The sequence below is a fragment of the Thamnophis elegans genome, chromosome 2 (assembly GCF_009769535.1).
Source record: "Thamnophis elegans isolate rThaEle1 chromosome 2, rThaEle1.pri, whole genome shotgun sequence".
NCBI lineage: Eukaryota > Metazoa > Chordata > Lepidosauria > Squamata > Colubridae > Thamnophis > Thamnophis elegans.
This window is the reverse complement of record NC_045542.1, coordinates 103350572-103375940: the sequence shown is the minus strand read 5'-3', so window position 1 is coordinate 103375940 and position 25369 is coordinate 103350572. Positions and strand designations below refer to the sequence as shown.

The window sequence follows — 25369 nt, the reverse complement described above, 5'->3', positions numbered from 1 at the left end:
GTGGTTGATTATCCAATCACATGGTAGGGAGTTGAATCCAAGTTATATTCAAGTTGGTCTTCCTCTTCTTGCAGTTTTCCAAAATCATCTTGTTAATTAAGAGCTGATCTTTTGTTCTGCTATTTGAGAAATTTCCTTGTTTATGAAAGAGGCTTTTATCTCTGGCTCCTCTGATAAGATCTGCCCAGTATGGTTAAATATTCTGGAATAGCTCTCGCCCTCCTAAGAGCATGCAAGTCCCTCAACCAGACCAAGGTAGTGCTTCATGGGGAATTATTATTATTATTTAACTAATAGGTTCTGTTGCCCGAAAAGGCCTGATATAGAGTAATAAATCAGTTAGAACAAGGCGTTGTAAAGGCACTAGGCAGTCACTTGCAATGCATAAAATGGAATTCGTTTTAAATTTGTCCTTGATTCTGTAAGTGATAAAAGGGTGGTGTTAGTAAAATAATGCCATTGCAGGTAACCCAGAGAATCTGGCTGAACAGGATTGTGGGAGGCAAAATTGCTTCATTGTCTGATTCCCTTTTCCTACTCTTAAGAGAACTAAAAATTGGAAAACAAAATTAAAAATGTGAATATTATGTACTGCTGTAAAAAGCTTATTATATACAAAGCTGAGTAATCCTTAAATGCAAAATCTGGCAGTTCGCCTGATGGTTGGCACAAAGTAGAGGAATAAAACTTTTGCTCACACTGAGGAACAGTGAAGGCTACAGTGGCCTTGCTGGTGCTCCAGTTAAAGCCTCCAATGAATTACCTGAGAGCCTAGTTGAGCATCTGCTTTTCCTACGATGAACCAGAGGTGGGTTGCTCCTGGTTCGGCCAAACCGGTAGTGGTGATTCAGCCTGAGTCACAGAACCAGGCTGGCCACGCCCAGGCAGGCCATGCCCTCAAATTGGTTTCCCGGTCTCTTCTGCCACTGTCGCATTGTTTCTGCGCATGCGCAGAACAAATTATAGTCAATTGCATGCACGAGCAATGTGTGTCCTTTTACCTGCCCTATAGAATATCCTTCCCTAAAATGAGATTAGCCTTAGCCAGATTAACCTTTTCTAGGCCCTGAAAATGTGGACATATTCCTGCTCTTTGGAGTCAGAATGTCTATTGGAGCCTGTGAATTATTGTTATTGCAACATTTGTATTGGGATTTTTATGGGATGTTTAGAAAGATCTCAGCTGCAGATTGTATATTGTTTCTGTTTTTGTTGTTTTGTGCTATTTTTTTAAATTGTTGTTGGCTACCCAGAGTCATTTGTTTGAGAGGAACAGATAAATTTATTTAATTTAAATTTCTTTGAGCTGAATAAATAAATCTCTTTAACATCTGGACAACCACTGTCCTCTTGGTAAGGTTTCCCAAGAATCTCTACTGAATCTATTCTACTAATGCATCATTCACTACATACATGCAAAACTCTTTTTAAGATTAAAAGCTGATCCAAGTCCTCCTGGACAAACAATTTCATCAAGCTCTGGTTTTTAAATTCACAATCTATTTTTAGTCTTAAGCTACTGGTAGGTAATAACATTCCTATACTTCAGTACCTCTTTTAATCTTTTCAGATTGCAGCACGTTTCATGAACACTTTCATTAACCTTTGGTTAATAAATACTAATAGTCTGTTAAATAAAACATCTAATTCTCTAATAAAGGAAACAAGGATGTTCTTCAAGCTTGTAAAAAACATTGAAGTAATGTTGGAACAGCACATTGAAAGTAATCAAATTAACCTCAGCCATCAGTATGTTTTTTAAAAAATAAACACTGCATGAAGTATCCATGGAGGCAATTCTGATTATTTATATCCAAAATATAATGTTTCTACTCCTGACAATGATACAGTACTGCAAATGAAAATTTATAGTCTCTGATTTTCTGAGCTGTTTAATTTTATCTAAAAAAATTATCTACCTATAGATAGCTGCAAGAGAATTGCTAATTTTGAATGTAATAGTGAATTCAAAACATCTCCAGTTATGCAAATCTACACCAATCTTCCATGTTTGTATAGCGTACTGAAATGCTCTAGTTTAGTGCCATACCAAACTACTATTATTGAGAAAATGACTTCTTTTGTAAATTGCACAGGGAGAAATAATTTCTAGGTAGATGAATTATTGTAAAATATGCAGATCTTTTCTAGTCTATAAACCGGAAGGTCACACATGGAATAAAACAATTTTATTATTTGTTAATGCGGGCATGTGAAAAACTAGTTGTTGTTTTTTGAAGAGTTCTAGCATTTACTTTCTAGACAAGGCTTGACCAAATTTAACTTTGATATCTTCCTGGCAAGTGATGTTGCTGCTATAAAGAAGCAGAACCATCTCATCTAAAGGACAGAGTTCAAGGGTGAGCTGATATTAATGAAATAACAGGACTGCCTAATTATGGTATTTAGCACAGAACCCAATTTATTTTTTCTCATACTGGTAGCCTGAAGGGGCTTTTTATTATTTATCAAACTTATATCTGTGTGGCTAAAAGGTTTTGTGTCCAGGTTGCTACTGAGCTGGACACAGGTGTGAATCAGCAGAGAAAAAATATACTTCCATCCCCCCAAAAAGGGGTAGAGGATGGAGAACAGGCTGAGGTGTGGCTTTGAAATGCAGCTGTGCTGTTCCCAAGGGCAAATAAGCTGTCCAGGCGACTAAGCCGAGGTGGCGCAGTGGTTAAATGCAGCACTGCAGGCTACTGCTAGATCAGCAGTTCAGCGGTTCAAATCTCACCGGCTCAGGGTTGACTCAGCCTTCCATCCTTCCGAGGTGGGTAAAATGAGGACCCAGATTGTTGGGGGCAATATGCTGACTCTCTGTAAACCGCTTAGAGAGGGCTGAAAGCCCTATGAAGCGGTATATAAGTCTACTGCTATTGCTAACCAGTGCTGTTTTGGGGCAGATGGAGGCAGCATTTTCATTGGCCAAACCTAGAATATAGGTGTATTGAAGTCTAAATACCCAAAGGAGGACAAGAGAGGGGAGGAGGGAGGGGGAGAGAGAGACATCTTGGTAGTGGTAGCTAAAAAGAGACTTCATTCTGGGTGTCTGCTGGGCTATTGAAATGAACAAATGCCCATTCCTGGTCCAGGAGGAAGCAGAAGACACTGGTGGGCTCTTCCCAGGGGAAAGAGAATAAAAGACGCAGGCAGAAGAATATGTTCCACCCCAAATCCAAGGCAGAAAAGACCTAAGGAGCATGATTCCCTGCAGATGGATGCTGGAGGAGGAGGAAAGAGGGGGAACTTGGTAGTTATGCTTTGTTACAGGTGGTTGTCAGCAAATAGTTCTGGAGAGAGTAGAAAAAATTACAACCTCTAAAGTTTGGACATTTGGATTTTTTTTCAATAATTCCTGTAAATATATCTGTATATCAGGGGTGAAATCAACTTACCTTCATTACCAGTTCACAAATGTGAGCGCATGCACACGTTCTCGTTTCGGTCGCATGTGACATCTCCGTGCATGCATAGGACCTTCCGCGCATACGCAGAGCATAAAAAATGGGACATGATGACGTCCGCGTGGGTGGGCGAAGCCTACCAGTTTGCCCAAGCCAGATAGAACTGGTTGAATTGCACCACTACTGTATATTATAAAAGAAAAAAGATTCCATCACTGCTTAGCAATTGTCCTCCTCAAAGACACCTACACATCAGTTATAAAAGAACCATTAGTCACGCTATGACAATCTCAATTGCAATAATGTCTTTCCATTATTGAGATGTTCCTGCATGAAAATATCCAATCATATTAGAATTGTATTTGGTTTATTGTAAGACAAAATAGGGAAGGACTCGTAGAGGTTGACAAAACCTGATAGTATACCCAACCTGCTTCACACTGCACAAGCCTGGTTTTTCCTTGTACTGCTTCCTTGCCTTCCTGCTGCTGCTTCTTCAATCAAGTACTCTCTTGGTCTGTGCTGTTTTGGCACCATTCAACCTGTCTCCAGCCAGACTCTTCTTCACCGCTCTGCCATTGCTTCTCTCCTGATGGGTGCCTGGCTCCCATCATCTCCACAAGCTGCATCTTGCCTACTTCATAGACATTCTTCCCCATCACTGAAGCTGCCTGAGTAAGGGTCTATGATTGATATGTATGTGTACCTCTACAGATAGCTGCCTGCAATTAGATATTATTTTCACCATACCAAAATCCTTCACTCTGTATAGACCAGGGGTGACAAACTCAATTTCATTGACAGCCGCATCAGGGTTGTGTTTCACCTTGGGGGGAGGGGGCAGGGTGTGTGTGGCCAAGGTAGGTGTGTCCAGCTTAACATCATTTGTGTTGGGGATGCCGGTGGTGGCACAAAGACTCTGCCAGTGAAAACAGGCTCCCAAGCTCCATATTTGGCAGCAACAGCCTCCTGCAACCCTCTGCAAGCGAAAATTGAACTAATTTTCACTGGCAGATGCAGTATGGGCCGTTCTTTCACTGTTTCCAGGATGGCCCCATGGGCCAGATCAAAGCACCATGCGGACCTTGAGTTTGACACGCCTGGTATAGAGGCTTGAAAGGAATTCATGTCTGCATTTCTATTCCTCCTTTGGGAGGTATATAGAAATGTTATGGGAAACTAATCCAACACAGATTTAAGCAAATTTAATTTGTTAATGACAAGATTGAGTTGGGAAAAAAATTGATAACGTTGCGCTGTTAAAAGGTACAGGTAATCTCCGGCTTATGACCACAATTGAGCTCAAAATTTCTATTGCTAAGTGAAATATTAAAAAAGAGTTTTATCTCATATTATGACCTTTCTTGCCAGGTGAATCACTGCAGTTGTTAAGTTAATAACATGACTGTTAAGTGAGTCTGGCTTCCCCATTGACTTTGCTTGAAAGAAGGTGGTCGTATGACCCCCAGGACACTGCAACCATCATAAATACATGTCAGTTGCCAAGCACCCGCATTTTGACCTCGGGGATGTTGCAATAGTTGTAAGTTTGAACAATGATCATAAATCACTTTTTCAGTGCCGTTGTAACTTTGAATCAGTGGAGGGTTGCTAGCCAGTTTACTACCGGTTTCCTCGTGCTTGCGCACAACGCTTCTACGCATGCGCAGAAGCATCCAGGCAGATGGGCAGAGCTTCCCGCCGTCACCACTACCGGTTCGGCCAATCCAGGCTGAACCGGGAGCAACCCACTTCTGCTTTGAATGGTCACTGAATGAACTGTTGTAAGGTGTATTACCTGTACCACTCAGACATAAGAGTCCAAAGCAGTAACTTGGAAGACCTTTAGTTCGGTTCCACCACAAAACCGCGTTCGACTAAAGCGCGCTCAACTAAACCGCGTAGCTGACGTCATCAACAGGGCGACAACAGCGCGGAGACAGAAGCACGCTGTAAACGCTAAACCTAAAATTAACCCCTAAACCTAAACCTAACCCCCCCTAAACCTAATCCTAAACCTAACCCTAACCCTTAACCTAACCCTAAAACTAACCCTAAAGCTAACCCTAAACCTAACCCTTACCTTAAGTTGAATCGGCTTGCTTTCAAAGCGCTATTTAAAGCGCCCTTCTTTCTTCGTGCTCGCTGTTGTCGCCCTGTTGATGACATCAGCGACACGGTTTAATCAGGCGCGGCTTAGTCGAGCGCGGTTTAGTCGTGCCACGCTTTAGTTCTGCCCCATCCAAATCAGTTCATTGAGGGAGAGGGAACCTTCTTCAGAGAGGAGAGAAGAGGAGTAGGGAAAGGGAGGTGCAAGGAAAGAGGTCAGAATTCAGCATATACCTAGGATGAGTTAGTGGCTCAGGTAACACATGGAGGGATCAATTTATAACGCAACAGCAGAGATAATGTCAGGGTTGGGACACAGGGCTGTAAAACAAAAGCAACAAAATGAAGGTTCAAAATAGAAAATTGAATTGGAAAGGAAGATTAATAATTTACAAATGGATGTTAGCAATTTGAATAATTTGCAGGCAAGAATATGAAAATTTTTACCAAAATGATATAACCTAAGAGAATTTTTAAAAAGAATAATTTTTTTAAATGTTTGAGTCCTGGCTGTTTTTTAAAAAAATTGAAGGATATGAAGGTAGGGGGAAAAAAACAATTTGACAAAATCAGCAGTTTTTTTTTTAAAAAGCATTTGTTTTATAAAACATTGCCAGAACATACTACAAACATAAAGTTAACCCTGATAAAGATAAAATATTAAAATTTCGGAATGTTATCTAGGATAACCAATAATAAAGATCAACATGGATAATGGAGATTGAGAAATGCATTAGATCAGTAAAAATAGATAATGAGGTCATACATCAAAAATGATTAAAAAGCAAACAAAAGATATTAAGTAGAGTGCATCAGGAAATGATGAACTACGTGGATTTTGGCTTAAACATCTGATGACTTTCCATGAAAGATTGGCTACTTGGTTTAATGAAATATTACAGATTGAAAGCATTGAAGAATGGATAACAATTGGTACAACATTTTAATAAGCCAGAGACAAGCAAGGCCATCAAGTCTTCTACTTGTAAATTAGCAACAAAAGATAATTGCCGAAATTGATAAGGAACAAATGATCAGAATATCCTACAATAAAAGACTCCACTTAACAGTATCGCAGATTGCAAACCTCTTTCTTTTATGCTTTGACCAGTAGGTGGTGACACTTTGTTTTGAAATCCTGAATGGTTTGTTTAAGAAGGATCCCTTAGCTCTCCTTTTTTTGAGTTTTCAGCAGTGCTACTTTGAGCTTCTCAGAAGGTTGATAATAAAATTTATTTCTAATGGCATTTGTTTGAACTATTGACCACAATCGTAATGTATTAAAATTATGAAAGATTTATTCTTTTCTAAGTTTTGACGTCCTCAGACAATAAAGCACAAAAAGCAGCAAATAAAAAAATAAATAATCCCAAATTAGGTCAGATCTTTTTTCATGTTGAAAAAGAAGACAGCAAACTGAAAGAGGTAGTAAGTAAATAATCAGATTATGAGACTACACCTGGCAACTTGAGTTATCCAATGGTGCAGGTAATTCCCAAGTCAATATTATTCTCAGCATCAGGTATTGAAACAAATATAGAATTGAACTAACATCTGTTACAAAATATGACGCTGCCATTTCATTCTGCTTGATGAACACAAAAGCTTACATTCTTTAATTAGAGCCAACAGAAGGTGGGAGGTTTCAAAATCAGATAGAAACCTACTCTGAAAATAATAACATCAGCCCCGAAGTTGAGTTTTTACTGTATCTACTAAAGTTTCAGCTGTAACAAGTATTGATGTCTGGATTTATAAATACTCCATTTGTACTTAGAAAAGTCATTTTTCAGATTTTTACTTCTAAATGGCACTTGGTGGCATGCCTAGAAAATACACAAAGGCAACGTGTTTTTTTCTATCCATAATAAACTGGGATGATCATAACACTAAGGCATAATACATTTAAAATTCAAAATATATACTTTGAAATGAAAATTGTGATTGCAGGTTATGTTGAGTTTGCAAATAAATTGCAGTTGCAGTGCTTGTAATTAAATTCACACAGACCCTTTTCCAGATGATTAGTCGGATCTTTTTCTTTTAGTGTGAATATTTTTTAAAAAAGCACCAGCTAATTTGCTATCTAATTGAGGTTAAGAGAAAAGAGCCCCCCAAATAGAGCTCCAGGAAATAGTAAAGCTTTCTTATGTCCTGGTAATCATTCTAAGCTGCCAGTTTGATTTCAATAATAAATTGTTGTATTTGAACAACTAATCTCCAGGATCGATCTGGCAATACTAAATCATCTCTGTTCTAGTTTATGAGAATATCTGGTGTTTAATTAGTCAGATAACATTAACTCATACTGCTCTAATATTTTCTTACAGTCCAAAATCAATATAAAGAAAAGTAATAAGCTAAAAAGATACAGTATCTTCACTGGTGCAAACAGCTGATTACTATATTTCAGTAGTGGAAGGACACTGGACAGCTGGTGCCAACAGGGTTGGGATCTTCTAGGGTAGGTTAAATAAGGACCAGATGATGTTAGGATTTAAGTGGTTATGATGTATGTTGGTTGCAACCATTATTTCTCATCTGTTTATATAAGTGGTGTATCTCTATAATTTATATTATAGAGTCAGAGAAACATGCATATTTACAGGCATTTAGGACAAAACAGGTTCCATTTACATATAGCAGCTTGTCTCACTCCATAGGACTCTATCTGGCTAAGTTTACCTCATTAATCATGGTTGTCCTACTTGTACAAGATTATTCACTAATTTTTCTTCCAAAATGTAGTTTCTAGTTATGGAATTTAAATCCATGCTCCATGCAACTGGACCCATAAAATAAACCATTCCCCAACAAACACAGAAGTATTTGGATCCCAACCTGTGCTGGACACTGAAACCATTACCATTAGCGTCATCTCCAAGGGCACATTTGGAAGGGACTACTGTGTTGGAATCCTTGAAAACTGACTTGTTAAAAAAAATTAACATTAAAAGGAAAACAGTATCCTACTGTATAAGAACTGTTAATCATTCACACATATTATAGTAAATAGCTAACTTTTCTACATCAGGGAGATTGGCACTTACAATCCCATGAAAAACAAATGTGTTACAATCCAATGCATAGTAGCAATTTGCTTTATGGAATCTACATCAGAGTTACTTTTGAAGCACCCATCCCATATTTTAGCCATTCTTTAACACTTGGACTCAATCAGCCCTTTTCCAGCTTTTGAATACTGTCAAAATCCCCCACTTCAAAACCCTTGTTTTACCCAAGAGTCTTGACAGCAACAATCCTTTACCAGGATTTGCCCAAAACTATTTGGTTTGTTTCCTAAATCAAGTGAAAAATTACAATCCCCTTCAATTTCTAGAAAAACAAAAACAAAACAAATTTAAGAATTGTGGCTTTGAAACTTGAAGAGGAGGACTTGAGAGGAAATTCTTGTGGTTTTTAGCCTGTTCTGGGAGGAAGAATTCCCTCTCTGAAGGCCAAATCAAATCAAACCTTTATTGTCAATGCACAACATGTGTACAATGAAATTGAATATCCAGCTAGGGAACTCAATCCTTTTGAGAATCCTGCCTTGTGGTGCAGGAAGTCATTGGATTGGAAAGAAATAGGCTGGCATATTTTGCCTGACAACCAATTGTCCTTGAATTGCACCATGAAATACACATAATCCAGGATCATGGAATTGTTCTGTGGTGCACCATACTGAATTTCTGGGATGTCTGGAGATAAAATAGCCTTAAGGTTCTGCTGTGAATGAGCTCCTACAAGTTAGGAGGATCGGGCTATCATTCCTAATTGTTTTTCACAGAAGTCCCCAATACAGTACGCCATCACTCTGCTAAATAAATAATTCCCTCTCTACTGTCAAACCATTCACTAAGGCTGCATTACTATTGCTATTAGTCTTCGCATCGTTCCTATCACCCATCTCCTCCCACTTATGACTGCAGGACTGTAACTTTGATGCTTGTATCCTTATGATTTATATTGATATTGTTTCCTGATTGCTTATTTGTACCCCATGACTATCATTAAGTGTTATATCTTATGATTCTTGACGAATGTATCTTGTCTTTTTATGTACCCTGAGCGCATATGCATCAAAAACAAATTTCTTGTGTGTCCAATCACACTTGTACAGTAAGAAATTCTACTCTACTCTATACATTCACTTTCATTTATAGGAGCTACCGAATTATTCTAGGATGTTCCTTCCTGGTTTTTCATCGTTTTAAAAGATAAAAGGATAAATGAAAATAAACTCTGGGTGTATTCCTAAAAAGAAAGGAATGCATAAACCGAATGTGCATTCGGAAAGGAAGGATTGGGCGAAGGCGGCTGCTTTTCACCAGGATCTCTTGGCTGAAATGTCTCGCACCCCACCAGAAGGTTTGATATTTATTATTGTTCAACGGAGAATAATGGGTGCCAAAAACTCATGCCCGATAAGAAAAGTTTGGAGGAAGGCTATCAGCTCTTAAAGAAAGCAGCCTTTGTTCTCCTGCCTGTCAAAGGCGAGCGATGGTGGACTCCGCTGTTGCCCTCCCCGATCAGACTTTTTGCCTTCGGGCGGCGGGCAAAGGAGAGTCAGCGCCCACCCTCGCCGGCCACATGGCGAGCGGCGCCTCGCGGCTTTCTGCTGGTTTTAGCTCCCCACCCCACCCCCGCTTTTCCTGGGACTCAGCACCGGCCTGCGGGTTTCTCACTAGCCCTACAGGGCCTGGGTAACTGCAGCATCGCGCGTCATCCGCTGCTGATTGGCGGGCCTTCGGTCGCCCGGCCCTGCCCTCCTTCGCTCCGATTGGCAGAAGGAGAGCAGCCCGCCCCGCTTTCCTGGAAAGTTCTTGGAAATCTATCAAAGGTATTTCCTTGAACGGAGAGAGCGAGCGGAGGCAGCGCTTGAATTAAAAACGAAAAACACGCAAGTTTTCAAACCATTCGGCGCAGATCTCTTCACGCGCTTCCCTTTCCAGCCGAGGAATGCCTTTTTGGAGAGGGGATTATTCCTGACCTTAGGCGACCGCAAGCCTGAAACGAAGGTGCCTCGAACGGCCCCTTCTATTTATACTTCTCTTTCTCTTTTTTTGGGTGCGCGCCTGTCGGAACACTGGTGTGAATACAATACAATTCCAGGAATCCATCACTTCCTGGAATAGATTAATAGGGCGCAAACAAAAGATTACGGAGTAGTGGTTCTCCCCTTCCGCTCCCCGCAATCCGCATTTCTTCAAGAGCCGGCGTCGAGGCGAACGGTGGCTGGGTGTCCGGCTCTGCGCTTCTCCCCGAACTTTTTTTTTCTTTTTACGCGAGGTTATTTATTTATTCAGACAGGTATTTATTATTTTTTATTCTAGTTTTTATTCGCGGCGACTTTCCACGCCACCGAGGAGATTGTTTTTAAAAGCGGGTGAACGTAATACATTTAAAACATTGTCATGTTTTAAAGCTCAGCCGGGAGTTTACAAGAAAAGAGCTACGATCTTGGTGCGGAGAAGATTTCTCTGGAGCTACCTGCAGCTTATTTTCTGGGGGTGATTCTTGAGTGCATTTCACAAGAAAGCTTTTTTGGGACACTTCTGGATTTCTGGTAACTTTCGGACGGACTGTGGCAGCTTTCTGTTTGGGAACAAAAGAAGGAGCGCGGTCCCCCCCCCCCAATTTCTCTGAGGATTTGATGCTCTTTCCTGAGTCTTGGAGTGACATGATCCTCTGCGTTCAAGGGTAAGTTTCCTTACAAACAATGACTTTTTAAAACACACACACACAGAGACAAGTGGAATCCTCTGAAAGCTTGCTCCGAAGTCAGCCCTGTTTTCAGTGACAGTTTACTCCAGCTGTCTAGGATTTTACACTTAGACAACCCCAAGAAAAGGACAGCAAATGTATTCTCCTGCCCTGTTTTTTTTTTGTAAAATTATGGGCTTCCATTCAAATCAGCTCTGATGGTCATTTCTAACCTGTCAAGAGTCTTCACATTTTCTGTACTTTTTCATTTGAAGCAAAACGCCATAGTGGCTAGCTGTGTGCGCACTACTGCATTTAGAGATCTTTCAAAACGAGCATTTATTAGGTAGTTATAAAGAAATAGAAAAATTAAAAAGGCCTTCCTGTATGTATGTCTTCTGAAGTGAAATGTCTATAAATCTAACTGAGCTGAAAAGAAGGTGGGGCAACCATCAAGAAAAGGAGAATTCCAGGTCTGAACTGGGCCAAAGCACTTTGCTTTGAATAGCAGGGATACCTGAAATGCCAAGCCATTTGTTATGATAGAATAAACCTACACATATTATGGCAGTGGATAATAGGTGAGTGAGAAGTCAAACTTACAATGTTTGTTCCAGTGTGACTATTCGCCATCGAAACGACTTGTAAATAATCATGTACAGAAATGCTGCCCTTGGGGTAATACACATTGGATTAACTGGGTCTTTTTTGCCTACAGTTTAATCTTTTTTAGGTTCTTCTCTTATTATTATAAATGTTTGTAATCACAAATTCTGTGTATTTATATGTTTACCAAGCCTAACATTTATTGTTCCTTCAGGTCATTTATAAACAAAATAATTACATTGGTTCATTGAATCTTATATGGCAGGTCCAACAAACTACTAAAAGTTGTTGGCCATTTAAAGCTGTTCTAAATAAGATTTTTTTTAAATTTATTAAATGTTACAAAAATTGGAGTTTTCCTTTGGGCTTTTGTTTTATTATATCAGACACACATTTGTTTGTTTTTTATATTCGGAATCCATGTTATGCTTTTTATACTATATCTGCTTCTCAATTAATGCTAGATTAAAGTTATAGATTTATACACACCATCCTGGAAACACTATGCTAAATTACATCAGGCTTACTTAGGCATGTACTGTAAAGTTGTATTTTAATTGTGGTAGTGGTTATGTTAGTAGAACATAGTAGTTACATGATTTCTGTATGTCCCTCTCTTGCTTCAACATTTAATTGCTTCCTGAGCTAATGTATCACTTTGGATGCATTGTACTCTCTAGAGCTGGGTTTCTCAACTTTGGCTATTTAAGATGTGTAAATTTCAGTTCCCAGAATTCCCCAACCAACATGGCTGGCTGCAGAATTCTGGGAATTGAACTCCAGACAGCGTAAAGTTTTCAAAGTTGAGAAACACAGCTCTGGAGTGGTATACAGTATATTATCACAGTGAAAATGAGAAGGGCCTAGTAACCTCCAGTAAACTTTCTGGCTGCACGGGGATTTGAATTTGAATATTTTTAAGGCCAACTTTGCCAACTGCAGCAGATGTTTTTTCACCCTGGTGTACACACTTTTCTGGTTCTGTCAATCTTCAACTTGACAGTTCTGTTTGTTATTCAGCAGCTTGTCCTGAAGCTGTTTTGGTTGCAGTGGAGCCTTCCCCTGGAAGGTTCTCTTACTGTGGTTGCATAATTCAGTATTGATAGCCACTGTGTCATATAGTCAATTCACTTTATGATGTTTCCTAACCTACAACTCGGCAGTCTTTTTCATATTCACAGTGGATACTTCTATATATACAATTTCCGTCTCACAACTTTGTTATGTCCTGCCATTTAATGAAGAACAAATCTGCTGTTTCCTTTTCCTCCTCCTTTCCCCACACCAAGGAACCAAACCCTCCTCCTATAAACTGTGGAACTATTGAGCCCCAAGCGGTTCATTGCTTGCAGCATATAGATCAAGGCCCTAAAATCAAAGAAAACAAGAAACACTATCTGTAAAGACCAACAGAGGCCCTACCAATGTACACATTGAATACACCGATAGCAAGTCCCTCACCCCAAAAATAATTAAAATGAACTTGTAACTAGTTTGGTTTTAATACAACTTTTAACTCCCTTATTTTACAGTTACATGAGCAAACAAGAGGCTCTTTTCTCTCACTAGTTATCCAGGAGAGTTTTTACTCAGAGAATCCCCAGCCAAGAAATTTATTCACTCAAGAAAATAAGATGGTTTACAGTGGCATGTGCCCTCTTCCCCTTTTGGCAAGGAAGCCCTGAGATTACCAGTGCCAACCATACTACTTGCCTCATTAATTGTGGGAGTGAGACAGTATAATTATTTCAGTTTGTTTCCACTTGTTCACGACTATGAACATTCATTTACAGAGCAGCAATAGTGATGGAAAGAAGAATGACTTTAAATGGTGTACATGAAGCGTCCATGTTGGGAGAGGGTGGGCAAATGGCACTGAAAACCACCGATAAGAGCAGATTCATGATTATTCTGGTTCCTTTCTTCTGCTCCTGAAATATTAGATGTTAAGGAAATAAAGGAAGATTTCATTGAAAGATGTGTCTTTGTAACAATTACAGCTTTAGGTATTTATAAAGGCTTACAGAATATGAGCAGTAAATGGAGACTATAATGAGTAGAAAAGTCAAGACACCTGAAATAGACCAAAGTGTTGTAGAAGATTAATAAGAGGAAAAGGTTAAATTTTGTCTCAGATATAAATTTTGTTCTCGGGGACAAAATGGGTAAGGTTTAAAGCCTCAGGTGAAAACATGATTGCTCCAAAACGACAGCACCAACATAATTTCAAAGACCCCAAATCCCCAAAGATCCTAGGAATAGCAGCAGTGATCTTCATGGGTTATCCTTTGCAGAATTATTTGAGGATTAATGACAGTCCTTTCTGAAGAAATGGTCTGGAAATCTTTCATCCCTACTGTATATTTTGTTGACTCATTTATGTCTTGTTTTCCTGCCTGTGAATCATATCCACTTTAGAGAACTAAAGATAGAGAGGTGTGTGTGTCTGTGTGTGAGGTAGGGGGGAGAGAGAGAGAGGGAGAGGGGAGAGGGAGGGAGGGAGGGAGGGAGGGAGGGGGGAGAGAGAGAGAGAGAGAGAGAGAGAGAGAGAGAGAGAGAGAGAGAGAGAGAGAGAGAGAGAGAGAGAGAGAGAGAGAGAGACACCCAATTGCCTGAATGAATGTAGATCAGGAGTGTCAAATTCAAGGCCCGTGAGCTGCTTAGATCTGGCCTTGGGGCCGCCCTGGAAACAGCAAAGGACTGGCCCACAATGCCTCTGCCAGCAAAAATGGAGCTTGGGAGGGCCATGTGCAGCCCCCCTGCAAGCTCCATTTTCACTGGCAGAGGGTTGTAGGAGGCTGTCGCAGCCAGAAAGGGAGCTCGGGAGCCTGTTTTCACTGGCAGAGCGCTTCGGCCACCATAGGCACCCCGACATGAGTGACATCGAACTGGCCACACCCACCCCATCCCCCTAAAATCAAACAAAACTCTGATGCGGCCCACAATGAAATTGAGTTTGACACCCCTGATGTAGATACTTTTACTAAAATCAGCAACAGAATCTGAAATAGAAGCAGCTATTTCATTTAACCCAATTAGGATACTGAATATAGATACCATTTCTTAAATGGAAAGAAATCTATATCAAGTTTGTGGACACAAGTTGAATTTCAGTGTGTAGCATTTTAATTATTCCAGATTTTATCTAGAGGTTGATTTTTAATTACATTTATCATTGCATCTCCTTTCTCGCTAGACACCAGGAAGTGTTTTCTAGAAGTGATTTTTGAGTTCTCATTTTCCATTTTAGTGAGATGAAAAATGCTTATTAGTCAGGAAGTGGTGAATTTAATTTCTTAATAAGAAAGTTTCGGTTCCTAATGGATGGTTTTATTTTATTTCTGCTTTTACTTGACCTATAGTTGAACTTGAGTATTGAGTTCATACTGGAATAATTGCAGAGAAAAGAAAAAGGCTGAACAGAGGGAAGGAAAAGAAAATAGGAGATAGCATAGAATAGACATTTAATCCTTGTTTTCATTGGTAACATATTCATATTGCACACAATCAGTACTGTGGTATTATTTTAACTATTCAAAAGAGAAACTATAAACTGTAAGTAAAGCAGAAAGTATAGTACTGTTACTTGTGGGCCCGTTGTGTTTACAAGGTTGAATGATAAGTAAACTGAGGGAGTGAATGATCAAGTTTCTATTAATGCAATATTTCCAGTCTTGTGAGCCGTTGGAAATAATTGTTAATGCATTTATGGGGTAGGAGAGAAAGTGCCAATAGCAAAATACAACTGTGTGAAAGTTGTTTGAAATTCATGGTGTCCAAAAATATCCTGTCACATCTTAGATAAAGTTACAGATTGGCGTATAGTGTAAAAATGATTCTTTAAAACACTAAGGCAGTTTCACACAATCTGGAATGTTTAAGTGGCTCCTTAAAAGTCACTATGTGGCAATGTGTTTGCCTGAAACTAGATTGTCAAGCATTCAGCTGCAAAGAGAGTCAATTGCTACCATCTGATATTTGCTTCCTGGCAACTCCATAAGGTTGAGTGCTACTATTGAGGATTGGACAGGAGGAGTGGTACAGGAGACCAGCTGTTCATGGAGTTGGAGGCATCATAGGGTTATTATCAGGGTACAAAGGTGGGTCTATATAAATGGCCTATAAATTGCCATTTCAGATCATCCCATGAGAGAGACCTTCATCTTTCATTTACACTCTATTAAATAATCACATTTATTTTAATACCAATTTTTGGAAGGAATCCTTCCAAACACTAGTATATCTATCATAATGTTATACTTCCTTATTAAATTAAATTTGGGAATTATCTTAAAATTGCAGAGAAGCCAAGAATATCACTAAAAGTCCAATGGAAAGTTCCATTGCCCTAAGTAGAATATCCTTTAGAGAAAATATGCATAACCTTCACAAAGGAAAACCAGGAAATATAAACTATAGGATGATAGTTTAGCATAGAGATTTTTTTTTTTTTACTTTGTGGCTGGCTCCCACATGTTCCTACATTTGTTATTGTGAATAATGAATTTAGTGATTGTCTGATTCAGGTAAGATGGTCTTTTAAAAATCAGAAACTTTTAAAATATTGGAAACAAATAATTTTTTAAAAAATTACTAGGAGGGTGGTGTGCTTTCCAAGAATCTACATTGTGTTTTTTTCCTTTATCTGTTTGTAGTATTTGCAAAGCATTAAGATGGATTTTTAAATTTTATCCAAATTTTACCTATTGGAAAACACTAAAACACTGTCTCATTTTCAAAATAAAAGGACTGATAAGTGAGTAACTTCTGTAAGGATAAAAAGAGCAAAGAATCCTGAGCCCAGTTATCCTCTTTGCTTTGCTTTAAATGCGTGACTGCCATGAATACGGTTGCCTTGTTTGTGGAAATGAACTCTAATGTGTACTTAACTGCACGATCCAATGTGTATGTAGTGATGTTGTGTTCAATGATGCATCCATTTCATCTAGAAAAGGAATAATCCCCAAATTCTCTTCTTTTCAGATCCTATCCTTTGGTCTCAGAGGAGAAACTCCGAAGGCTACCCATTGAAGGCCTTGCAGTGAATGTGTCAGAACAGGTCATGCAGCCTCTATCAGTCACATCCTTCCAAGAACAGTCTGCCCCTCCCTTGGTAATGCCCAGACTTGAAACCAACTCACCTCAAACACGAGACCCAGAGGAGGATCTGCTATGCATTGCCAGAACGTTTTCATTTCTGAGAGAATCTGGTAAGGATCCAACTGATACTTTTGACTTTTGGAATAAGAACCTGTTGTATATTGTTGAAGTGCACATTTCCTTGCTACTGAGGAAAGCATCTATATCACCTTTAGGGCAGCCTGGATTTTAAAGAGCAGAATTCCAAAAAATGCAAACTCCCCAATATGGTTGTCTGGGGCTACAATTCCATAGCTCTTTGTCTGCAAGCAGGCCGCACTTAACTCAGGGACCACTTCCACAGCTCCTTGAATATATCATCCCAAAGCTGACTTCATAAATGCCTTTGTAAATATCTGTGATACTTCCCATTATGATAGTGACTAAACAAGACTGCTTAGAGAGGGGGAGTGTACAATAACTGCCACTTGAGTTCACAAATATATGTATGTACATATGTTAATAAGTAAGGACGCAGTGGATAAGACGCGGAGCTTGTCGATCAGAAAGATTGGCAGTTTGGCGGTTCAAATCCCTAGCGTCACCTAACAGAGTGAGCTCCCATTACTTGTCCCAGCTTCTGCCAACCTAGCAATTCAAAAGCACATAAAAATGCAAGTAGAAAAATAGGGACCACTTTGATGGGAAGGTAACAGCGTTCCGCGCGCCTTCGGTGTGTAGTCATGGCGGCCACAGAGACATCTTCAGACATCACTGGCTCTTCAGCTTTGAAACGGAGATGAGCACTACCCTCTAGAGTCAGGAACGACTAACACATGTGTGAGGGGAACCTTTACCTTTACTTTACATATGTTAATAAAATAGAAAATGCATCAATAAATATTTCTTTTTCTTTTCTTTTTTTAAATGAATAGTTTGTCCTTATCCGTGTCTTTTCTGGGATTCTCTTCCAGGCTGGTATTGGGGTTCTATTACAGCCAATGAAGCCAAGCAGCAACTCCAGAAGATGCCAGAGGGGACTTTTCTGGTACGGGACAGTGCTCATCCCAGCTACCTGTTCACGCTATCCGTAAAGACCAATAGAGGCCCTACCAATGTACGCATTGAATACGCTGATAGCAAGTTCCAGTTAGATTCCAATTGCCTCTCCAAACCTCGGGTTTTGGCCTTCCCAGATGTGGTTAGTCTCATCCAGCATTATGTTCTTTCTTGTACTGTGGAGAGCAAGAGTGATGCTCCCTACCCGCCTCCCATGCCTTTGCCTCTCCCACAAAAGGAGTTGATAGCAACAGCAGTACATCTGAAGCTCATCCGGGCACTCAGCCGCAAGGACATTGCCCCCAGCCTGCAGCACCTCTGCCGACTACAGATCAATCGATGCACTGGAAAGACAGACCAATTGCCTCTACCAAAGAGAATGAAGGACTATTTGAAGCAGTACCCTTTTCAACTTTAAAGGCAGCCAGTCTGATTGGGACAAGCCACTGAAATAATGTTGAAAAACATCAAATTCTGGCAACAGATTGACTTTGATACATTGATGAGGTTATGTACTTAAGTGGGCACAGTATATTAAATTGCAAAAAGGAAGAGACTTTTTTTCCCACCATCCTCTCCCTTATTTTTCTCTGTTACTTAAATTCATTTTCATGCCATGGAGGAGGCAGTATGCACAAGGTACACAAATCCAAGGCCAAAAGCTCAAGATGGCGTTTCTCTTCTTTCTCTGCAGAAAGGAACTATTCTTGGCATGTGCAGACTACTTGAATTGGGCAGTCACAACTGCGCCAGGAATGTTCAAGCCTCAGAACTGTATTATTTATTCCCATGGTACTCTTTTTTTTTTTGCTATTTCTGAGAACATATAAATTGAATATCTTTCTTTTACTTTTGCAAGCAAATTATTTAAAGATGGACTCAAACCATAACTACATGAGACAGTCTTGTGTTAGTTCATTATGAACTTGAATGAAGTCTTCTGGCCATTGGCTACTCTATAACCTGTCTTGTTGTATTCATACTCAGATATAAGATAAATAATATTGGAAGTGTATAAAAGTTTGATTCCAGTTACAATCAACATCCAGACTTCAGTTCCCATTAGATTGACAAAGAGATAAACTTATTCAAGTTTATTGAGCTTGGATTAGTAAACCCTCTTTTCTCTCCCTTTTTGAAGAGGCTCTTCCTAATTTGAATCAGTTAAATCCAAATGATGATTTGTTAAAATTACAGTATCTGTCTTATGAAGCATAATGTCCTTGGAAAAATGGCCACATCCTGAAACTTCATTTCTGTAGCATTTTGTTTATATCTTTTGGAGGGAAAATTCAGGAAACGGGGCGATTTTTATCCTATTATCACATTGGTGTCAACTTGTTAGCTGCATTATTGTTAACCCGCATTATTGCTGTATTAGCACAAAGGAGCTTCAGGGAGAACACAATACTGATACCTTATTTACCACCATTTTTCCTTGTGAGTACTTGCCTTCTTTGATTCTGATGCTTGTCCACAGGGCAGAGAAGATAGCAGGAATTAAGTGTCACTCCAGCTTCCATCTTTTCCAGTTGCGCTGATGCACCTTATTTGTTAGGTCGGAAGTTAAGACACTACAGTTGCATAAGGTTGTATAAGGCTAAGAAAGCATTATTGGCATTAATTCTGCCTTCCATTCCTTCCTCTGTCTTACAATAACAGTAGCTGAGGGTGGAAAATTTGTGTTGTCAAAAGACTGTCCTTCATTATATGTGAAATCCTCAGGAGAGTTATACATATTTTCATGGTTTTATAGTTCAACAGTGAATACCTCTGCTACATGTGTGAGCTCCAGGAAGGGATAAAATTCTAGGGCAGTCTTTTCTAACCTGCCACTCTTCAAATGTGGGACTACAACATCCTGAATTATAATTGGCCCTGCTGGTGGAGAATTCTGGGTGGTGTATTCCCAGCATATCTGACGCTGCCCTAGATACAACTTGAAACAAAAGGAGCAGTATGCTCCTTCAGCAATCCAACGTGGCTTGGGATATTTAGTCAGTGTCCACTTCTTCTCATGTTTTTTTCAGAATTTGTTGTATGTATGATTTTATTTTAGATACTTTGATAACTGACTCTGTGTGTGTGTGTGAGAGAGAGAGATGTCTGGTTGATCACAATGCTCTCCATTTCTGGAACAAGGGCAAATGAATGGGAGAATATATATTAAAAACAAAACAAAAAAACATAATAAATGATACTTTTAAATACTAAAAATGTTTAAAGCATTATTTTCTTCCAATCGCATGCACAATTAATTTTTAGCCATTTCTTGGAAGTATAGAAGTGAATACATCAAATACACCTGCTAATCTTGCAATTTTAAATGTTGGAGTGCTTTTTCCTGAGGTAAAAAAAATTGAGAGGTGCTGCAGTGATCCCCAAAGGGAAGAATTAGATCAGTGATCCCTCTGCACACATGGACTACCTGCTGTTGCTGTGCATGACGTAGAGGAACCAGATATGAAAAATACCAAGGAAATTAGCCACAGGATGGCAACCCGGTGCCTTCCACATAGTCTGGACTAGAACTCCCTCAATCCCACACTATCAAGTAGGGTGGCTGGGTGGCTGGAAATGGAAATTAAAATCCAAAACAATAAGGCTAACTTGGTAATACTAGCATTTATGATGATAGTACTATGGTCCTATTTCCACAACTGGACAATTTTGCTGGGGTTGGAGGGATTAAGCATGCTGCAGGAATACCAAAATGATTGGTTAACTGATCTTGTCAACCAACTTAATAAGACTACAATCGATTAAACCAGGTCAAGAACAAGGTTACACTGACTACATAGCACTACATTGTGTTATGGGGACACTTAAACTCAAGTCATCATAGATCTGGACAGACCTGGAGTGAGAAATAGCTGAAAAAAGTCCCATACACATCTAAAAAACAATGCTGAAACAATGTTCAAAACTCCCTAGTACCTACAATCTGCAAGGCAACCAAGCCATCCCTTCCAGATATGGTCCTTGCAGATAATAGAATTCATTATTGACCAAGTATAGTTGGACACACAAGGAATTTGTCTTTAGTACATATGCTCTTAGTGTACATAAAGAAAAATAAAATAGAATACATTCATCAAGTATCATAAGATACAACACTTCGTGATAGTCATAGGTTAGGTTAGGTTAAGGTAAGGGTTCCCCTCACACATACAGTATGTGCTAATCATTCCTGACTCTAGGGGGTGGTGCTCATCTCCGTTTCAAAACTGAAGAGCCAGCATTGTTCAAAGACGTCTCTGTGGTCATGTGGCCGCCATGATTAAACACCGAAGGTGCACGGAATAATGTTACCTTCCCACTAAAGGTGGTCCCTATTTTTCTATTTGCATTTTTACATGCTTTCGAACTGCTAGGTTGGCAGAAACTGGGACAAATAACAGGAGCTCACTCCGTTATGTGGCACTAGGAATTTGAACTGCCAATCATTCTGATTGACAAGCTCAGCATCTTAGCCACTGAACCACCACCCCTTTTTAGTCATAGGTTACTAATAGGTTACTAATAAGCAATCAAATCATAAAAGGAAACAAATAAAACAATATAAATTGTAAAGATATAAGCAACATGGTTATAGTCATGTGGGAAGAGATAGGTACTAGGTAGGATGAGTCCTCTGACTCATGCAGTATGCAGGTCCTCAAAGGAAGGCAGCCTAGTTGCAATTGTTTCTGCAGTTCTAATTATCTGTTGAAGTCTGTGTCTATCTTGTTTGGCTGCAGAGCCAAATCAGACAGTTATAGAGGTGCAGATGACAGACTCAATAATTCCTCTGTACAACAGAATCAGCAGCTCTTTGGGCAGTTAGAACTTTCTGAGTTGGCAGAGAAAGAACATTATTTGTTGTGCCTTTTTAATGATGTTGTTGATGCTAAGTGTCCATTTTAAGTCTTGAGATACGATAGAACTTGAAGATCTGTACTGTTGATACTGTGTTGCCTAATATTGCAAGAGGTGGTAGTGTGGGAGGGTTTCTCCTAAAATCTACCACCATTTATATGGTTTTGAGTGTATTTAGATCAAGATTGTTCTGATTGCACTACAAAGCTAGTTGTTCAACCTCCCATCTGTATGCAGATTCATCGTTGTCTCGAATGAGACTAATCACTGTTGTATCATCTGCAAACTTCAGGACTTTAACAGAGGGATCCTTTGAGATGCAGTCATTGGTGCATAGAGAGAAGTGGAGAGAGAGCACACAATCCTGGGAGACTCCTGTGCTAATTGTACAGGTATCTGGTGTGATTTTGCCTAGCTTCACCTGCTAGAAACACTTCCAACAAAGCAAGAAATGGAGAGGAAAAGGAACAAGATTCAAAGACTTGCATGTGCTCCCAAAGGTCAACAAACAGCCATCAAACAGAGCTGTTGTGCCCCCAAAATTTAAGTAAGGAAGTAATCATCTAATAAACCAAGGCTAACTGCAAGCTATTAACCTAATCTGGGAAGATTCCTCCATCCATGATGATCACAGAAACTTCACATATGGGCATGAATTAGGTAAGACCAGGATATCAAGAACTACGTGAGATCATAATGAAATAAATCTCCACAAGCATCCATCTCCTGCCAGTTAAGTGTTTAACAAAAGCCAGACAGCCCATATAATCAGAAGGAACTAGCCAAGTGTGGCAGAGCTCACAGCATTCCTTACATGCCCATCCCCCTTCTAGCACCCACTTTTTAAAGTGGAGGTGGAGGGTGAAAGTGGGTGTCATCTCCCAGGATGTGCAGACTAGAAGCTTTGAACAGCTAAAGCAGGAGAAAGGTGGGAAGGCTGGAGCCACCAGCTTAGGAGGCCCATTCAGCTACAACTGTAGGAAAGCCTTCTCTTCATCCTTTCTCATAGGGAAATTCTTTAGAAACAGACTGAAATTCCAAAGCAGATAGAAGCAAAACAAAGTGGTTGCTTGATTGTTAGAAGTGAGGGATGTAGATGCAATGTCAGGTTCCGGTTTGGCAAACAAGGAATAAACAAACCAACATGCAGCTCAAAGTCTAGATTGTATTGTTCTCCTTGAGGCACCAGCACGTTCTAATCATCACCCAATGAATTGACTCAGTGCACATGCTCCGAATCCAAACAACAGTTCAAGCTATCAGCTGGGAGTCAGGCATCTGGCGTGGCAGTAGAACAATCCCCTCTGGTGTGCAGGTACTCCGTCTCCCGTGCCCCCCCCCCAAGTGAATGGCAGCCCGGACCGCATGGTGCAATGGGCTGACACGCAATACAGAAGGCAGCTTTGGAGAAATGATGGTCAAAATGGCATCAAATCAAACATTATTTGGCCAGCCCTTTTACATTTGTAGAAGGCTAAGTTGCTTTGAATACATAGCTGTTTTGGATACTGATGCCCCTGTTTGTATGATAAAAGCTTCAGTATGTTTGGAAAGATTACTAAAAGATTACGTAGAAATTAAAGAAGCAGAGCCTAAGCTGTGCTTGTGTCCCACTTTCTGCTCTCTTCCTCACGTTGAAGACACAGAACATTCATGACACTAAAAGTGTCGGGGGTTCAAGAAAAGAAAAAAACTGGGGACTTCCGGGGGGGCGGAGCCTGTCGCCGAGGAGGGCTCAACCGAGCTCCTCTCAGAGATCTGGTCTGTATATCTAAATAAGATCATAGATATCACCCCTTTTTGGCTATAAAGGGGCAGGGAGTAGCTCTGTGTGCTAGGGTCTATTCGTAATTCACAGCCTTTCTCCTTTTTTTGGCTGTGGACAGAGATTAGATCCAGCGTAGCGGAGCCTTTATCTCCAGCCAGTTCTTCTCAGCTGCCTTTTTTTTGCAGCCCTAAACAGGCGATCCCCCCCCCCAGGACAAAGCAAAGTTGTTTGAAGCTAGGATTAATACGGGCGGGTCCCACCCCTGTGAGATTTATGCTTTTATTACTATCTTAAACACCAGCACCATTTGTCTTAGAGGCTTCTTTGTTTAAACGGACTTCAAAATGGCAATTTCTCTCCGTTGGTGATTGATAGGGGAAGTACTTAGCCGGTTTTACCTTCCTGCAGACCGCTCCTTAACAAAATAAATTTTTTTTTTTTTTTGGGGAAACAGAGGGGAGCGAAAGCGTTGTTTATTTGTTTATTTATAATGGCACCCAGGTCAAAATCGAAGCGTCTCTCTACAAATGTGCCTAAAGAACCTATGAATGAACTTAAAGAATTTACACTGGAATCGCAGCCCTTGTCTCCTACGCCCTCTACTGGAGAATTCTTAACACAGGAATTTTTCTTTCAAATGTTTAATGATTTTAAACAAGAAATTAAGGAATTTGTATTGGAGCTATATGGTGATTTAAAGTCTAAAATTGACCAAATGAAGGCGAATACGTTTGCAGCCGTGTCTGCCCTGTCAGATTATACCGCTGAAATAGAGAATAAATTGGAAAGCTTGGAGGAGGCTAATTCTAATTTGACTACTAATATTCAAATATTACAAGAAAAAATTAGAGACACTCAAGAACAGCTCGTTATGATAAACTTTAATAAGAAGGCATTCGCAATAAGAGTCAGAGGATTCCGTGAAAAGGAGCGAGAGAATCTGAAACAGACCTTTGTTGAAGCCCTCAGCCATGCGGTGGGAAGCCCGGGACTTAACTTTGATTGGCAGATTCGGAAAATCTATCGCCAGAATTCGTTGGTAGCGGAACAGCGACAGCTCCCAAGGGACATAATTATATATTTCTCCACAAAAGAATCTAGAAACGCGATTATGCAAAAGTTTCATAATAATAGTTTGCGAGTTGATGGCCAGGATCTGATTGTCTTTAAAGAAATACCATTCCAGATGTTAAAGGCAAGAAGGGAGTATACTTTCCTAACTAAACTGCTTAGAAATTATCAGATTCAATATAAATGGGAGGCTCCAGCCGGTATTACAGTCACATTTGAGAATCAAAGATTTCGTCTCAATTCTGTTTCGGAGGCTCGAGACTTCTATTACAAGATCTTGAAGGCGGGGCTTCCTGATTCACTTGGAAAAGAGGAGAGACAAGTCGAAGGAGAAGGCAAGCAACGGACCACATGGCTGCAAGATGGAGGGGGTAGCTTTTCCTCCCTCGGAGAAGCAGAAAAGCGGAGATCGAGGATTTAGACATTCTAAATTACTCGCCAAAGTTGTGGATTGAATGGGGGTTTGCGACCTCTCTCCGGTAGAAAAAGCGGAACTTATTGGTGGGGTGATACTGAATGTATATATGTAAAATGAATGCAGAATGATTTATGTTGTTTAAATTCTGTTAGAAGGGAAAGTTGGATGAGATTATTTTAAAACAGAAGGTAAACTGATTCTTGTTGAAAGTATTATTTGAACAGGTGGAATGATCCATGCTAATTAATTTTTATTAGAAGGGAAAGCTTGGTGAAATTATTTTGAGCT

The 25369-nt window shown here is 39.8% G+C and overlaps 1 protein-coding gene and 1 long non-coding RNA gene across 2 annotated transcripts; one reads left to right on the top strand and one right to left on the bottom strand.

The window, feature by feature from the left end:
* Nucleotides 1-5893, bottom strand: LOC116504425. The gene is made up of 3 exons (XR_004254808.1): nt 5751-5893; nt 3399-3590; nt 1-419 (listed from the first exon to the last, which is right to left on the bottom strand). It is a non-coding gene; the product is annotated as an uncharacterized LOC116504425 (long non-coding RNA).
* Nucleotides 5894-10367: 4474 nt separating this feature from the next.
* CISH (cytokine inducible SH2 containing protein) lies at nt 10368-20183 on the top strand. The gene is made up of 3 exons (XM_032210494.1): nt 10368-11219; nt 16812-17038; nt 17882-20183. The coding sequence occupies exons 1-3, from the start codon at nt 11173-11175 to the stop codon at nt 18382-18384; spliced, it is 777 nt and encodes a 258-aa protein (XP_032066385.1). The 5' UTR covers nt 10368-11172; the 3' UTR covers nt 18385-20183.
* Nucleotides 20184-25369: the final 5186 nt, after the last annotated feature.